The sequence below is a fragment of the Sander lucioperca genome, chromosome 12, assembly GCF_008315115.2.
Source record: "Sander lucioperca isolate FBNREF2018 chromosome 12, SLUC_FBN_1.2, whole genome shotgun sequence".
NCBI classification, from domain to species: domain Eukaryota; kingdom Metazoa; phylum Chordata; class Actinopteri; order Perciformes; family Percidae; genus Sander; species Sander lucioperca.
In genome coordinates this window covers 9,734,026-9,752,139 of record NC_050184.1, presented here as the reverse complement: position 1 = coordinate 9,752,139, position 18,114 = coordinate 9,734,026, and the positions used below count along the sequence as shown (strand labels likewise).

The 18,114-nt window shown below is 44.7% G+C and overlaps 1 protein-coding gene across 2 annotated transcripts; it reads left to right on the top strand.

Moving 5' to 3' along the window:
- Positions 1 to 378: 378 nt before the first annotated feature.
- zgc:136971 (S9 family peptidase) lies at positions 379 to 17,867 on the top strand. 2 transcript variants are annotated; one of them, XM_031286509.2, is made up of 22 exons: positions 379 to 456; positions 690 to 824; positions 1,908 to 2,043; positions 9,035 to 9,110; positions 9,197 to 9,272; positions 9,467 to 9,579; positions 9,744 to 9,878; positions 10,663 to 10,754; positions 11,259 to 11,296; positions 11,392 to 11,513; positions 12,155 to 12,215; positions 12,899 to 12,993; positions 13,287 to 13,338; positions 14,300 to 14,400; positions 14,576 to 14,708; positions 14,881 to 14,958; positions 15,056 to 15,136; positions 15,600 to 15,688; positions 15,868 to 16,061; positions 16,172 to 16,274; positions 17,177 to 17,283; positions 17,477 to 17,867. In XM_031286509.2, exons 1-22 carry the CDS (start codon positions 432 to 434, stop codon positions 17,574 to 17,576), a joined length of 2,142 nt encoding a protein of 713 aa, XP_031142369.1. In that variant the 5' UTR covers positions 379 to 431; the 3' UTR covers positions 17,577 to 17,867. The 2 variants fall into 2 exon arrangements, with proteins under 2 accessions (XP_031142369.1, XP_031142370.1); XM_031286510.2 differs by having other exon boundaries at positions 410 to 456; positions 698 to 824.
- The last annotated feature ends 247 nt before the right edge of the window (positions 17,868 to 18,114 follow it).

Below are 18,114 nucleotides of genomic sequence, written 5' to 3'. Positions count from 1 at the left end.
AACTTAGTTGGATCGTTAGTTAAGATAGAAAGTAATGAGATTTTACCACTATGGTAATTTGAAGAAAAGGTCAATGTTAGCCTGAGGCAAAGAAATGACCTGTCCGCTTTTCCTTTTTAATAATTCTCTGAAATTTTGGACAAAGATTTTGTAACCAAAAGCTGCTGAAATTGAAAGATGTAAGTGTGATGATGCATGATAATATTAAATGTTTAAACCCAGATGAAAGGATACAATAAGGACATGTTTACAGTTTCTCAGCCAGACAAGGAAAGATTAAACATTGGAACACCTCATTGTTGTGAATTTATCCCTTTACATTACTAATCAAGAATGACCACCTTTCTGACCATCTGCTGCCCCCGTGCGGTCACGTTTTTTTTCCTACTACACCCCTCCGAACCAACCAAAGTGGTATCGTCCATTCATGAATGCAACATGGAGGCGCTGGTAAAAGTAAGTGAGTAAAACATGCTGTGAAATGTATCAGGTCAGGGGAAGGCGATACAATAAATAAAATAATGAACGGAACTGCACTAAAACCGAGCCTGGTGACTACTTTAACCTTCCGAACAGCTGCTAACAGTTTAATTGCTTGATGCATGAGTTTTGCACTTGTCTGAGCTTCTCGTGTTGACCGTGCGAGTGTGACAGGTTGGGGATTTAATGTGAGCGTGTGTGTGTGTGTGTGGGGCAGCGGACACAGATGGACCCCAGGCAAGTCACCGGGGTGTACGGAGAGCTCAGCGGTCTCCCTGCGCCTGTTTTTGCTCATGTGAGTGAAGAGCAGCTTCCAGAGCTCCGGACCTACACCGTGACTGCTGGTGAGCTGCTCTCTTTCAAATTCAAAAGAGGCTTTATTAGCACGACCATATTGACACATAGTACAACAGGGAAACATTAAAATGTACATACAGTTTTAAGATGCAGACAACATTACATGCACAATAACATTACTACTACACTCTCTCTCTCTCTCTCTCTCTCTCTCTCTCTCTCTCTCACACACACACACAATGACACATGGGGTATATGTATAAAGTGTAATGCTTTGCTGGAGTCTGCAAAGTTCATCAAATTATACAATATAGAAATATGTTGAAAGGAACAAACAACAGTGAATGATTTCACTATTCTTTAGGTGTAGCCAGTAATCTCCTGAGGGTGGGTTTAAAAAGGTTTACTGAGTGAACCCATCTGTTTCTCTGGAAAAATACCATTCAACCTGACTGTTGTCAGTTGTCATTGAATTGAATTGTGTGTAGAGGGAAGGACGCTCATGTCCTCTTCATAACCACTGATTCAAGCAAAATGGCTATGAAAGGTTTTTGCATGCATCCTCATTGTTAATATATTAATACCATTAATTACCATAAACATATGTCTAAGGTAAGATTTTAAAGTTGAACAATAAACATAACCATAGATGAGAGTGACAGTTAATATAATAGTACAATTTGATAAGTAAATGTTACTGGAAGATACATTTGTAAAAATAATTTCTGTGGTGGCCGGGTTGGCTCTGTGGTAGAGCAGGCGCACATATACTGAGAGGTTTATGCCTCGACGCAGAGGTCCAGGGTTTGAATCCGACCTGTGACAATTTCCTGCATGTCTTCCCCCTCTCTCCCCTTTCTCACCTAGCTGTCCTGTCAAAAATTAAAGGCGGAAAAGCCCAAAAAAATAATCTTAAAAAAAAACAAAAAACTTGTGTATCTGTGATCAACTAATTATGATCCTTTAAACCAGGAAGTTTGCATTTACTGGCCAAGACCATAAAATACATAGACATAAGGTTGAAGATTTTGCCTCTTGGGATTGCGTGTCTACACGTTTTTATTATACAGGTGTGGATAATCTCTTTATTCAACCCAACTTGGAAAACTTCTCACCGTGTGCACATCCAGAGTGGAGTCAGAGCGACCTGGTCCGGGGCTCCAGACTTTGCTACTCGCAGCAGTGGACTCTGATCGCAGACAGCAACAACCACCAGAGCATCAGGACTGTCCTCCCACCAGGACCCTGTGTACCTGTGTCTGGAGAGTGAGTACATGCACACACCCTAAAATCCTCTGAGATTTCACTGAGTTCTATTACAACTTTGAATGCAAATTAATGCTGCAGCCTGAATATGAGATGAGATCTGAGCAGCATAAGATATGAACATACTTCTGTACACTGTGTTTTCGTTTATTGAATTTTATAACATCATTAATAAAGTCTCACCATTTATTCTTCCAGACCAACTGTAATTTAATAACAAATCACATTTTTTAAAATTATGTCAATAATTATATAGTTGGCAACAAAAAAAAGCAACTGTCCATTTTGGGGTTAAAGAGCAACTTAAAAGCAGCTGAAAACCATGCATTTGCTTTGACTTCTCACCGTGCTGCAGTGACGTAGAAGTGTGACATCACTGTGGGTGTGGCTACAGTTTACATCAGTGATACTGGGCGTGGTCAGAGATGCAACAGACTAGGGGTGCACGATATTGAAAAAAATGTGATATTGCAATATCGATAATGAATATTGCGATATCGATATTAATTTCGATATTTTTAAACATATGTAAAATTACCAAAGTTATGGGAAAACGCATCAAAATAGATTTATAACAAATAAAACAAGTTTTCTTACAGCACAAGGTTTATTTCAACTGACAGTCATATTGGACTGGTCCAACATGTCTACAGAACAGGACATGTTTTACTGCTTGGACAGTATAAAATAAATAAATAAAGAGCATGTCTATAGAACAGGACATGTTTTACTGCTTGGACAGTATAAAATAAATAAATAAAGAGCATGTCTATAGAACAGGACATGTTGTACTGATTGTATATACACTACAGTATAAAAAACAATGCAATGCACATCTGTTGGCTTAAAACCAAAGTATTTCCAAGCTACCGAGGAGGAGGCATTACCCTACAGTCACATTAGCTACAAGAGACAGCTACCATTCATTTTCAATGGGAGTGGCCGTTTGGCCACGAGCGACTGCCAATCAGAGTGAAGGCAGCGTGAGGCTCAAGTCGAAGAAAATAATTCAAGATGGCGGAAAACGCTTCAGCCTCTACGGGAACCATCACCTTATCGTGGTGGAGAGGTTTGTGTGTCCCTATGAACCTGAGGGCTGTGTTGTCTGGAGCTTTGTGCTCCTGGTAGGGTCTCCCAAGGCAAAGTGGTCTCAGGTGAGGGGCCAGACAAAGAATGGTTCAAAAACCCTATGAGTGACCGAGGAATAGGGTTGGGTATCGTTTGAATTTTAACAATTCCGATTTCGATTCCTTGTTTCGATTCCGGTTCCTAACGATTCTCGATTCCGATTCTTTTAAGAGGCAGGGTCAAAAAAGCTAACCAATGGTCTTTCTGAAGGAAATAGTCTGACCATCTCCATCAATTTTAATTCTATGAACTTTTTATGAACTTTACTATGAATTTCTCACAGGGCTGTTTTCAACTACAATATAAATATAAAATCTATGAACTTGAATATAAATATTATAAATTATGAATATATTTTCACTGGGGTACACTTTCCTCAAGAGAGCTTTATTTTTGAAAACCTCATGAAAACACATTTACACATGAGTGTATGATGCTGCAGGTACTTAAACATGTTACCGTGCTCCCACTGATGGGCTAACCTGGTGCAGAATAGCAAATAAACAATAAGAAACAACTTGTAAAACCCAGTCCAGATTAGCAGCAGGTACAGTATAAAATCAGAAACAGTTGTTATTTGACCATATCTGCCTTCTCAGGCAGGATGCGTGAGTGTTCTGGACAGATAGTATCTCCTGCTGTGGAGAAAACACAGAACACAGAGTCGTGGAGTCACCAGCCTGGCTAACGTTCGCAATCTCAGGTCGTAAATTGTCTATGAAAAAATACGTGGGCTAATTTGTTAGCTGCCTCAATGTTGGTGCAAGACATTATTTATTGTATATGTATTGTTTTACTTACCGGATTCGGACTGCAGTGCAGTCACTGCGGTGCCAGGCTGGGGTTGGAGCCAGAGCCAGAACCAGAGGAAGAGGCAGCGGAGGACGGTCGGCGCAGCGCGTCAAAGACGGGGCACACATTTATTTCTACTCCATGAACTCGGAGGTGCTTTATCATGTTCGATGTGCACCCTCCTATGCACTAAACAATCTTGTCGCAAATGTTGCATTTTGCCGAGATTTCGTTCTGTTTAGAAAAGTGAAGCCACACTTTGAACCGCCGACGCACGCTATCCATGTTCGACTCGCTCGGTTATGCCAACACTTCCGGTGGAGCTTCTTCGTTGGTGTTCAGCGGTTTCTTCTTCTGGTCGGCGGACTGTGAATCGAAACTAGGAATCGAAATTTAAACTTTTGAACGAGTCCGAGAAAATCGCAAAGCTAGTCCCGGTTCCAATCAATACTCGATACTCGATACCCAAGCCTACCGAGGAAGAGATGGAATGACCCTGCCCGGAGGAAGCCCGGGGCCCCCGTCTGGAGCCATGCCCAGATGGAGGGCTCGTCAGCGAGCGTCTGGTGGCCGGGTTTGCCACGGAGCCCGGCCGGGCACAGCCCGAAAAAGCTACGTGGCATCCATCTCTCCATCCCATGTGCCCACCACCTGTGGGAGGAACCGCTGGGTCCGGGTGCGCTGCCACATGGGTGGCAGTGAAGGTCAGGGGCCTCGACGGACCAGACCCAGGCAGCAGACACTGGCTCTGGGGACGTGGAATGTCACCTCTCTGTGGGGGAAGGAGCCGGAACTGGTGCGGGAGGTGGAGCGCTACCGGTTAGATCTGGTGGGGCTTACCTCTACGCAGAGTCTCGGTTCTGGAACCATACTCCTGGATAGGGGTTGGACTCTTTTCTTCTCCGGAGTTGCCCAGGGTGTGAGGCGCCGGGCGGGTGTGGGGATACTCACTGAGCGCCGCTACGTTGGAGTTTACCCCGGTGGATGAGAGGGTCGCCTCCCTACGCCTGCGGGTTGTGGGGGGGGAAAACTCTGACTGTTGTTTGTGCAAATGCACCAAACAAGAGTTCGGAGTATTCGGCCTTCTTGGAGACCTTGAGTGGAGTCCTGTATGGGGCTCCAGTGGGGGACTCCATAGTTCTGCTGGGGGACTTCAACGCGCACGTGGGCAATGATGGAAACACATGGAGAGGCGTGATTGGGAGGAACGGCCTCCCTGATCTAAACCAGAGTGGTTGTTTGTTGTTGGACTTCTGTGCTAGTCATGGATTGTCTATAACGAACACCATGTTCGAACATAGGGATGCTCATAAGTGTACTTGGTACCAGAGCACCCTAGGCCAAAGGTCAATGATCGATTTTATAATTGTTTCATCTGATCTGAGGCCGTATGTTTTGGACACTCGGGTGAAGAGAGGGGCAGAGCTGTCAACCGATCACCATCTGGTGATGAGTTGGGTCAGGGGGTGGGGGAAGACTCTGGACAGACCTGGTAAGCCCAAACGGGTAGTGCGGGTAAATTGGGAACGTCTGGAGGAGGCCCCTGTCTGACAGACTTTCAACTCACACCTCCGGCGGAGCTTTTCGTGCATCCCTGTGGAGGCTGGGGGCATTGAACCCGAGTGGACAATGTTCAAAGTTTCCATTGCTGAAGCTGCGGCGAGGAGCTGTGGTCTTAGGGTCTTAGGTGCCTCAAGGGGCGGTAACCCACGAACACCGTGGTGGACACCGGTGGTCAGGGAAGGCATCCAACTGAAGAAGGAGTCTTTCCGGGATATGTTATCCCAGAGGACTCCGGAGGCAGTGGCAAGGTACCGGAGGGCCTGAAGGGCTGCAGTCTCTGGCGTGAAAGAGGCAAAGCAGCGGGTGTGGGAGAAGTTCGGAGAAGACATGGAGAAGGACTTTCGGTCGGCACCAAGGTGCTTCTGGAAAACCGTTCGACACCTCAATAGGGGGAAGCGGGGAACCATCCAAGCTGTGTACAGTAAGGATGGGACGCTGTTGACCTCAACTGAGGAGGTAATAGGGCGGTGGAAGGAGCACTTTGAGGAACTCCTAAATCCGACTAATACGCCCTCTATGGTAGAGGCAGAGCTGGAGGATGATGGGGGATTATCGTCAATTTCCCTGGTGGAAGTTGCTGAGGTAGTTAAACAACTCCACAGTGGCAAAGCCCCAGGGATTGATGAGATCCGTCCAGAAATGCTTAAAGCTCTGGGTGTGGAGGGGTTGTCTTGGTTGACACGCCTCTTCAACATTGCGTGGAAGTCTGGGACGGTGCCTAAGGAGTGGCAGACCGGGGTGGTGGTTCCCCTTTTCAAAAAGGGGGACCAGAGGGTATGTGCCAATTATAGGGGTATCACACTTCTCAGCCTCCCTGGTAAAGTCTACTCCAAGGTGCTGGAAAGGAGGGTTCGGTTGATAGTCGAACCTCAGGTTGAAGAGGAACAATGCGGATTCCGTCCTGATCGTGGAACAACGGACCAGATCTTTACCCTCGCAAGGATCCTGGAGGGAGCCTGGGAGTATGCCCAACCGGTCTACATGTGCTTTGTGGATCTGGAGAAGGCCTATGACCGGGTCCCCTGGGAGATACTGTGGAAGGTGCTGCGGGAGTATGGGGTGAGGGGGGTCCCTTCTCAGGGCCATCCAATCTCTGTACAACCAAAGCGAGAGCTGTGTCCGGGTTCTCGGCAGTAAGTCGGACTTGTTTCAGGTGAGGGTTGGCCTCCGCCAGGGCTGCGCTTTGTCACCAATTCTGTTTGTAGTATTTATGGACAGGATATCGAGGCGTAGTTGGGGTGGAGAGGGGTTGCAGTTCGGTGGGCTGGGGATCTCATCGCTGCAGATGATGTGGTCCTGATGGCATCATCGGCCTGTGACCTTCAGCACTCACTGGATCGGTTCACAGCCGAGTGTGAAGCGGCTGGGATGAGGATCAGCACCTCTAAATCGGAGGCCATGGTTCTCAGCAGGAAACCGATGGAGTGCCTTCTCCAGGTAGGGAATGAGTCCTTACCCCAAGTGAAGGAGTTCAAGTACCTTGGAGTCTTGTTCGCGAGTGAGGGGACAATGGAGCGGGAGATTGGTCGGAGAATCGGCGCAGCGGGTGCGGTATTACATTCAATCTATCGCACCATTGTGACGAAAAGAGAGCTGAGCCAGAAGGCAAAGCTCTCGATCTACCGGTCAGTTTTCGTTCCTACCCTCACCTATGGTCATGAAGGCTGGGTCATGACCGAAAGAACGAGATCCAGGGTACAAGCGGCCGAAATGGGTTTCCTCAGGAGGGTGGCTGGCGTCTCCCTTAGAGATAGGGTGAGAAGCTCAGTCATCCGTGAGGAGCTCGGAGTAGAGCCGCTGCTCCTTCGCGTCGAAAGGAGCCAGTTGAGGTGGTTCCTGGGCGCCTCCCTAGGGAGGTGTTCCAGGCACGTCCAGCTGGGAGGAGGCCTCGGGGAAGACCCAGGACTAGGTGGAGGGATTATATCTCCAACCTGGCCTGGGAACGCCTCGGCATCCCCCAGTCGGAGCTGGTTAATGTGGCTCGGGAAAGGGAAGTTTGGGGTCCCCTGCTGGAGCTGCTACCCCCGCGACCCGAGAGCGGATAAGCGGACGAAGATGGATGAAAAACGCTTCAGGACATCGTATTTATGTATATATCTGATATGTTTGGCATTTAATCTCATATATTGTGTTACTTTTATCGAGAAATAAATACTTTTAAATCCAAAAACATCGTTCTTGTGACTTAACAATACCTCTGAAGTAACTTTTAAGACGTGGTTTAAGGTAGCACCGGAGAATTTCTGTTTACCGTTACCAAGCAACCGGGGGTAGGCTAGGCAGGTTTCCTTTCAATCTCTGTTATTTTGTCGTCTCCCAGGGCAACACTCACTTTCTTACTTTTGTGTTCTTTTTGCTCCACTCTTCGCTTTCTCTTTAGGTCCTTTCTTTTCTTTCGCTTCGTTTTATAGTTCTGCGGAGGCTCCACGCAGCTGATGTTTATACGTGCTCTGGTGTGTGGTAGAGCGAGGTAGAAGTGAGAGAGTGACGCAATGTCTTCGGAGCGAATAGTGACCCTAGAGTGTTAGTGAGAGAAACTTAAGTGTCTCCTCTGTTCTTTCTGACCACGGTGGAAAATCTGTAGCAGGAAAAGTTAACCCTCTCCTTGATTTCATGTTGTTTATGGAGAAGGAGAACCAGGAAATGAGTCAGGGGAAATACAACGCTACCAAGTGATGTGTATTTTTCGAGAGGTGCATCAAAGAGTATAGACGTAATAAGAGGAGAAACTCAATGGAACTGCAGCTCCGCCATCTTGGACTGAATGTAACACAACGTTCTATTGAGTTTCGCCTCTTGTTGCTTCTTTACTCTTTGGGTACATGTCGGGCGGGATGCAACGCAAACAAAATATCGCGTAATTATCGCGAGACTTTCGGTATAATATCACGCAACGTGATATCGTGATAACGATATTGAGTCGATATATTGTGCACCCCTACAACAGACTGTTAAACTTTTATACCCCGTTTACACGTACATGGTTATTTTGAAAAACTGAGACATTTCTCTTTGTTTGTGCCCTTCGTTTAGATGCAAACGGAGAATTAACCTCTGAAAACGATTCTTTCTAAAAACTCCGGCCAGATTGGAGATTTTGGAAAACTTTGTTTGCACGTTTGCATGTAAACTGACACAAACGGAGGTTTAGGCAGCCGAAGAAGTGAGGAAGAGAAGAGAGAGGAAGTGATTCGTTGCTCTTGTTGCTATTTTTGGGATTCTGATTGGCTAACGTGGGCTTGAGCTTCTCGTTACACTGCCACCTACAGGTTTGGCATGCTCTTGACGGCATATATTCACGGGTACGTGTAAACGAACACTTTTCTGAAAACTGACAGCTGTGCACGATGTTATTTTTGAAAACGGAGAGGTTGAAATGTCCGTTTATGAAAATAGCCGGCCACGTGTAAACGTAGCATTAGTCAGAGAGTACAGTGAAGCATTGGTTTTCAGCCTGGTGTTGAGTTTGGCTTTAATCAAAAGTTTTTATTTCTCTTCTGCTCCTCAGGTTACTGAGTGGACTCTCTCCCATTCGAGCCCTGAGGGCTGTTGTCAGGGAAACAAGTGGCCACCAGCTCCTCGAGGTGAGAAAAATAGATTGCAGTATCCTCTGTAAGAACAGTGTTTGAGCATCCTGACAGACTGTTGTTTATGCTTTGTTGCTGTTAAGATATGGGACCGCCACGGCCTCAGGAAATGCCTCAACCTGACTGCTCTCAACAAACACGGCCGAGTGTACGATGACGGTGAGACAGATGTTTTGTGCTTTACATGTTTTTTCCTGTTTGTGCCAACAATAAAGAACTAGCTAAGCATCACTGACCCAGTCACATCAACTTATGTAGTGTTTTCCACTTTTGTAAAGTGAGTGGGCGGATGCACCCTTGCATTGTTGCGTGTTCATGTGTGTGTGTGTGTGTGTGTGTGTGCGCGCGCGCAGCACAGTTTGGCTGTCTGTCATGGTCGGAGTGTGAGAACAAACTGCTGTATGTAGCTGAGAAGAGCAAGAACACATCAATAGAAACACATGATGGGGAATCTGCATGCAGGAAGGTAAGAATATCAAGCAGATTGTAAATCCAACAGAAGGATACAAGATTTTCTATAATAAATTCTTAAGCCAAATAACACTGAAAATGACATTCATGTCATTAACTACACAGAAAAGTGTTAATGTGTCACTTAAGTTGCTTGTGTGTGTTATTGTGCCCAAACAGGACAGGAGTGTGTACTGCGAAGACTGGGGCGAGGCTTTGACCAATAAGAGCGTCCCGGTGATTTGTGTTGTGAATCTGCAGACTGGCTCTGTCACTGTGCTGCAGGGCGTCCCGCCCGACGTCTCACCTGGACAGGTGAGGACAGAGGCGCTTTCAGCGACTTTCACCTGACACTGCAGGATTATTGACTGTTAGGCCTCCTGCACACTGCCTGCGTGCCGTGAGCGTGTCAGCTGCGTGGCGTGTCCATTTTTATTTCGGTTCCCATGTTAACAGGTTAGAGCTTGCACACTGCCTGCGTGACATGCACGGCTCCGGCTCGAGCCACGCTGAAAACGCGTGCATGCAAGAAATAGGACCAATGCCTATTTTTCACGCGACATGCAAGCGTGTTGGAAGCGTTTCCAGGTAAAATAGAATACGAAAAGATGTTTATATGTCATTTTGGCACAAATACATTTAATAAATAAATGTAATCAAATCAAATAAATGTTGATGTTTGAAAGTCTCTAGGTTCTGACATAAATGCAGATATAAATGTAATTTAAAAAAATAAAAATAAATAATTATCGATTTTCAAATATTGCACCTGTCAATGCAGAACGAAATATTTTGTAGCCTATTTTGCCGTCAATACTGCCGCCGTTGTCTTTGCTGTAATGAAATCAGTATATATTTATGTTTAACATGAAGTATACACGCTATTATTTCATTGTATCAATGGGAAACATACATGTGTACAGACAAGACGGCACGCAACTGACACGCAACAGAAACGCCACGCTCACGCCACGCAGCCAGTGTGCAGGAGGCCGTGTGTGGAGGTCAAATGTCAATTCAGAATCCCAGTGTGATTTTGTGCCAATGCAGATTGATTGACATCTTTAATAATATTGTGTGTGTGTGTGTTGTCCTCCAGGCTCTGTGGGCTCCCAGCAGTCAGTCAGTGTTTTTTGTTGGTTGGTACCACGAACCCTTCAGACTCGGACTGAGGTTCTGCTCCAACCGCAGGTTAGATAGCTGCTTTGTTTTCTGATTCAACCAAAATAAACAAATGAATAATGTCAAGTGAAGTTTATTTATACATCCGAAAATCCCAAGTTTTGATTTGGATAAGTAAACAAAAAACTATCAGGAAAAAATGACATAAATTATACTGGCACATAAGAAAAAAAATCTCTTTTTTTAACACATATTGTATATAAACCCACTAAAAATGATCAGATTACATAATATCAGAAAATTATCATTATTTTCATTGTTAATATTACTACTACAGTATATTGGTGGCAGGGGAGGTAATGTTCTTGTTCATAAGATCTGCTGAATCGAAAAGAAAAGGAAAATAGAAAACAGCAGCGACTGAGCCGAAAGGGCAGAAACAATGTTAAACATTTAGTTTATTGAGTCATGTAAAAAATATAGTTTATTCGTATAGCAGGGCTCAAACTAAACAGTGGAAGATCCAGTTTGCAGTTTCATTTTGTGTCCCTTTCTCTTAAAATTCTGTTTCAGGTCAGCGTTATTTAAACTCGACCTGGATGGAAACTGTGGTGAGCACATTTGTCTCTTTCTTAATGAATCACACTCACACATTCTCTCCGCACTGCTCATCTGATCCCTGTACGTCCTCCTCCCTCCCAACCAGAGTATCTGTCTGGGGACAACCTGTCGGTGTCCTGTCCCAGGCTGAGTCCAGATGGGTCCGTGCTGATCTACCTGCAGGGTCGAGTGTTTGGTCCTCACAACCAGTGCCTCAGTCTGCGTCAGGTACAGTGTGTGTGTGTGTGTGTGTGTGTGTGTGTGTGTGTGTGTGTGCGCGCGTGTGTGTGTGTGTGTGTGTGTGTGTGTGTGTGTGTGTGAGTGCGTGCGTGCGTGCGTGCGTGTGTTCTTTAACTATATTCGTGGAGTCCAAAAACCGGGTATACAGTATACTTGTGGGGTCCGGAAAGCTTTCTGGGGCCAAAATGCTGGACCCCACAACTTTAAAGGGCTGTTTGAGGGTTAAGACTTGGTTTTAGGATTAGGGTTAGAATAAGGTTATGGTTAGGGTGAGGGTAAGGGTTAAGGTTAGGCATTTAGTTTTGATGGTTAGGGTAAGGGTAAGGGGCTAGGCAATGCATTATGTCAATAACGGGTCCCCACAAAGATAGTGCCACGCAGTGTGTGTGTGTGTGTGTGTGTGTGTGTGTGTGTGTGTGTGTGTGTGTGTGTGTGTGTTTAATTAAGTGGGACTTTGTGCAGGGTAATCCTGCATTTATGAAAGACACACACACGTACAGTCTGAACCCACCCTGGATGAACCAACATACACCAGCCAAAATGAAGGCGCACACACACACGTACGTGCGTGCGTGCGCATGTGTATCTGTGTTTTCCTTCTGTAAACAGTGACTATTAATCCTCCACAGTTAGACCTGAAGAGCGAGAAGACATCCACACTGCTGGATGTTGTTAACAGACCACAGACTGGTAGGTTACATACTGTCACACTAGTGGTGTGCTTTAGGGATGGCAATGTCAAATTTTTTTTTTAACACATACACCTACCCCCTCAGGATAAACTGTAGTAACTATGGTGATTTTCTGACTTATAGTACCATCATCAGGTCAAAATTGTATTTTGCTCAATAGTTTAGTTTATTATCGACTACCTACAAAACTAATGACATTACCATCAGCCTTGGCTGTACTGTGTGCTAAATAGCAAATGTTAGGATGCTAACATGCTAAATTAGGATGGTGAATATGGTAAATACTTGCTAACTTGTTTGCCCACGAACAACATCGTAGAGCCGCTAACATGGCTTAACCTTTTTTTCAAGTCATCTGCATTAATAACTTTAATATACCTCAGCTTGGCACAATAGAATAAACATCTGTACAATATTATACATTTGTATTATTATCTTTATCCAGAGCAACTTGCTCATTATTCTTGGCTTTATGTATAAATGCAATCCCTGTTTGGTTTATTATTGTCTATGTGACCTGTTTTAGGAAGCGGATACTAAAATTTAAGACGTTGTTTACGAAGAAGGATAAAAGAGCTGATAGGGAGAGTAAGAGTGCTCGGTGGAAGACCAGCATTATAAAAACGGTTATAAAAAAATGAAAGGTAACACGTTTATTCTCTCCATGTTTCTTTGTTTCAGGGGAGTTTGCAGGTGTGTATGAAGCTCTGCCGCCCTGCTGCTGGTCTGCAGATGGTCAGAGAGTGGTGTTCAGCAGCGCTCGCAGAAACTGGAAGGTAACAACCACACATTTAAGGAATAGTTTGACTCTTATCACTAGCCTCTAATCTATCTAAACTCTATCTAGACTCTAATCTAATTAACTCCTGGGTCTTGCTACATATCGATTTTCTCGTCTAACTCTCGGCCAGAAAGCAGATAAGCGTATTTCCCAAAATGTTGAATATTCCTTTAAATCATCAAAATCATCATGTCATTGTAACACTTTCTATGACTCATTCTCTCTCTCTCTCTCTCTCTCTCTCTCTCTCTCTCTCTCTCTCTCTCTCTGTATGTCTCTCTCTCTCAGGATCTCTTTATGGTTGACCGAAGATCAAACAAAGTTACCTCCCTCTCTGATAGTAAGAGTCCATCCCCTCCTCCTCCTCCTCCTCCTCCTCCTCCTCCTCCTCCTGCTCTTCCTCCTCCTCCTCTCTCTCTTTTGTCCTCATCTCCATCTCTTCTTTTCCCTCCTCCTCCTTCTCCTTTCTCTCATCCTCCCCTCTCTCCTCTGTTTCCGCCGCCTCCTTCCCCCAGTTGGCCTCCCCATCCTCCCCCGTCTCCTGCTTTTCTTCCTTTTCCTTCTCTTCCTCCTTTTCCTCCCTCTCCTCACGCTGTTCCTCTCTCTCCTCTGTCATCATGTCTTCCTCCTCTTTCTTTTCCTTTTCCTCCTCTTTCTATTCCTCCTCCTCCTCCTCTTCCTCCTTCTCCTCATCCTTTTCCTCCTTCTCCTCCTCCTTTTCCTCTTCCTCCTCCACCTTCTCATCTTCATCATCAGGAGCACCAGAGAGAACAGGAAGGTACATCAAGACCAACAGACTGAATGTTGCCACCAACATCCAATAGAGGAATTTCAAAATAAAAGTCAAAAGTTGCAGAAACACCACCGGAGCATGAACTGAGCGCCAAAGATGACATCAAATTAAAGACAAATACAATTTATAGATGACTACATTTCATCAATAGTAATGATTGTTTTTGTTTGGATTTATATTTTAAGAAGTGCTCAGTTGAAGATGTTTTTCACGAGCTGAATGTAGCTGGCAAAGTACACTAACAATAAAGATAATTTAACTATTCAAATACATTTTATTTAAAGAGCATCTTCTGCATGTCATCTACATCTGTGATTTGGATATATAAGCTCTGGACATATCATCAACGCCCATACAATTTATGATGGGTACATACTTTTTAAAATCCCTTAAAAAACTTACCAGACCTTCATCTCTGCGTTGGTCTCTCTCTATCGTGGCTCTACCGTGCTATGGCTTTCCTTCATCACTTCTTTCTGTCTTTGTTGTAACCTCCTCTCCCCTGCAGGTCTCTCTGATCTCTCAGTTTATGGCAGCTGGAAGCTGCTGACAGTCCAGAAGGACCTGATGGTCGTCTGCTGCTCAAGCCCTAACACACCTCCCACTCTGGTCAGACTGAACGCACACGCACACTGCATTATGCTCAAATATAGTTTACTGCATTGTTAAACAAGATTAGTCAGATAAAAATACTCATTTACATGGGATTTCTTTGTTTTATGGACTACGTGTTTGTGTGTTTGTGTGTTTGTGTGTTTGTGTGTGTGTGCGTCTGTGCGTGCAGAGGGTGGGTTTTCTCCCCTCAGCAGATGAGGCTGTGACCTGGCGAACCCTGCAGCAGCCCGTCATGACATTTGACTTCCACTGGACAGTTCTAGATGTTACACCTCCAGCAGAGGAGGACAACACACACTACTGTGAGCATCTCACACACACACACACACACACACACACACACACACACACACACACACACACACACACACACACACACACACACACACACACCAGTGGGTAACAGTGGGTCAAAATGTCTATCACTATTCCCATATGAAACTTGCTGTGACGACAATCTCTCTCTCTCATCAGCTGGTTTAGACTTCGGGGCTGTCCTGGTTAAACCGCCCCTCTATGAAGCCAAGACACCTCTGGTCGTCTTCATCCATGGTCTGTGTTTACTTATCTGTGCCGTTGCTGTATTTCTGTTTCCAGGATGAAACATATTGCTTGATTTACATTAGGCTTCTATTTTTGTCTCCCCCAGGTGGCCCCCACTCCCAGTTCGCAGCAGAATGGAATTGCACCACAGCTGGACTGGCTAGACTCGGCTTCGCTGTGCTCATGGGTGAGACGCCTCTGTTTCTCTCATACACACACACACACACACACACACACATACACACGCAACATGCACAAACACTTAAACTGCCTTCTGGCTGTATCTTCATATTTAGTACACAGATATGCGAGGGCTATCGATCTTCTTGTCTAACTCCCTGCAAGAAAGTGGATGAGCATATTTCCCAAAATGTTGAACTACTGAAAAGGAGATGGGGCCTCATTTGCATTTTGCAAATGTCACAAGATAATGTAGTTTACTTAAAAAAATGGCCTGTGTCTTTTTTGTGTGATGGTATATTAAATCTGTATGAAAAACAGTTTAAACTAAGATCTTGTTTGAATTAGGTGAAAACCAGTAAAAAACTAAAACAGTAATCCTCCTAAATTCACATTATCAAAGGCTTCACTATTTATCTTTTGATTTTGCTGTCCTCCCTCTCCGTCCCTCTTTGTGTCTCTCTATCTAGTGAACTACCGGGGATCCACAGGGTTCGGCCAAGACAGCATTTTGTCCCTGATTGGTCAGATCGGAAGCCAGGATGTTAAAGATGTGCAGGTACTGGCTGACACAGAGTCCTGGATAGAGTAAGGATGGCCAAAAAAAACCTTAGAATTAAAAAAAAATCAGTGAAAGGAAGAAGGCTGGCACACTTTTTTAGTCACTCATGTGTTTATCCATTAACAACTCAGTATCACCCTGGAACTGAAAATATGAATAACTGTGTCTTTATCCAGACGGCGGTGCTCACTGCGCTGCAGATGGACATCACCCTTGACCCCAAACGACTGGCTGTGATTGGTGGTTCTCACGGGGGTTTCCTGTCTTGTCATCTGGTTGGTCAGTACCCAGAGTTCTACAGAGCTTGTGCTGCCAGGAACCCTGTCATTAATGCTGCTACTTTATTGGGCACCAGTGACATAGTAGACTGGTGAGACACATGCACGTACACAACAACTCATACTGTACACACATGAGCTTTAGCTCCGCTGCAACACAGCCAAACGTTTGAATGTACTTATACTCTCTCTGCGTCTCCAGGCGTTACACCAGTGTGGGGCTTCAATACTCATATGACCAGATACCCACTGCTGAAGCCCTGGCTGCCATGTTACAGAAGTCACCCATCACACATGCTGCTCAGGTCAGACACTCGCACACTTTTATAGAGAATAGGCCAAAAGGTCATAAAAATCAAATGTTTTTCCATAAATAATGATTGTCTGTCGTATAAGTGGATTTTTAAAAACATTTTTTTTTAAAGATTATTTTTTGGGCTTTTCCGCCTTTAATTTTTGACAGGACAGCTAGGTAAGAAAGAGTGAGGAGAGAGAGGGGGAAGAGATGCAGGAAATCGTCACAGGTCGGATTCAAACCCTGGACCTCTGCGTCGAGGCATAAACCTCTCAGTATATGTGCGCCTGCTCTACCCGCTGACTCAACCCAGCCACGTATAAGCGGATTTTTGACCCAACTGTTGAGCTAAATTAGGATTTATTCAGAGAGGAAACTATACTGCAAATGTACCTGAAAATTCAGTCATTACTTATCTAGTAGTCTATATCCTTTGTGTTCCACTTCCGGATTGCTCCGGTGCTGCAGGAAATTCCACCGGATGCATATATTTTCCGTATCCTTCCGCTTTCTTTGTGTTGGAATTTTAAATTCAGTGGATTTATGAGGACTATTGTTGACTGCTCCTCAGATCTCTGCATGATAAATGGACAGCTAGCTGGACTATATGTCCAATCTGAGTTTTCTCTCGCACGACTATTTTGCAGTGGCTCTGTGCGGAGTTTAGCACCGCCCATGACGATTCTGATTGGTTTAAAGAAATGCCATTAAACTAGAGCACGTTTTCCTCCCATCCCCGAATGCTGTGTGGAGTAGCCAGACCCTCCTTCAGCGCGCTTTGGAGGAGGGTCTGGCAAAGCGAGATTACTTACCTAGACACAGGAGCAGAGTTCAGGAGTCTGTTTCATAAAGAGAATGTGTGTGTGTGTGTGTGTAAATGTACAGTGTTTTTATCTGTGTGTTCCTTTGTAGATCAAGGCTCCAGTCTTACTAATGCTGGGGGCCAGAGACAGGCGAGTGTCTCCTCACCAGGGTCTCGAGCTCTACAAAGCACTGAAGAGCAGAGCTTCACCTGTCAGGTACAACATACATACATACATACATACATTAAATACACCCAATAAACACAACTGGACAATCTGATCCAACACAACAGAGGTTTTAATTCAGCTCAGGCATTCCTTTTATTTTGTCCTCACCCTCATCAAGACTAATACTTGTGATTATTAAGACTGATCTTTAGCTCTGCCAATCGTCTGTTTGTCCATGCAGACTGTTGTGGTTTCCAGAAGACGGACATTCTCTGTCCAGAGTGGACACACAGGCCGACTGCTTCCTCAACACAGTGCTGTGGCTGCACCAGCATCTCTGAACACACACACACACACACACACACACACACACACACGCACACACACGCACACACACACACACTCACACACACACGCACACACGCACACACGCTCAGACTGAAGGAGTTCTGCTGCTGCTGAACATCCTCGTAAAAGAAGATAAATTATTTCACTATCACATTTGATATGTCTTAAACACACCTCTGCCTTTTTTACAACAAAAATACTTTCTGTATGTTACAGTGTACCCAATTTTGTAAAAACATTTTCAAATCAAAGCACATAATAAAACTAAATCTTACAAACCTGTATTCATTTATAGATTTTGTCATGGTTGGTTACTCAGTGCTACTAAAGTGTCCTGAACTATCACTGTCATTTATTTAAATTTTTTTCCCCACAATGATAAATTAAATCAGTAAAATCAGTAAATTAAATGTGTACAATGTCCAGCAGATGGCAGTCTGTGTCTGTTGTAACGGATTTCCTTTCTCTGAACATTTATTCGATAAATAATTTGACCTTTTATCACACCAGCTTTATGATATGTATGTGTAT

What these genes read in the sequence shown, in the direction of transcription:
- zgc:136971 (XM_031286509.2), top strand. Translation starts at nt 432, where the DNA reads ATGCAACATGGAGGCGCTGGTAAAA. An exon ending in CGGCTTCGCTGTGCTCATGG is followed by an intron (nt 15,137 to 15,599) that starts GTGAGACGCCTC and finishes CTCTCTATCTAG; the next exon opens with TGAACTACCGGGGATCCACA. An exon ending in AGGATGTTAAAGATGTGCAG is followed by an intron (nt 15,689 to 15,867) that starts GTACTGGCTGAC and finishes GTCTTTATCCAG; the next exon opens with ACGGCGGTGCTCACTGCGCT.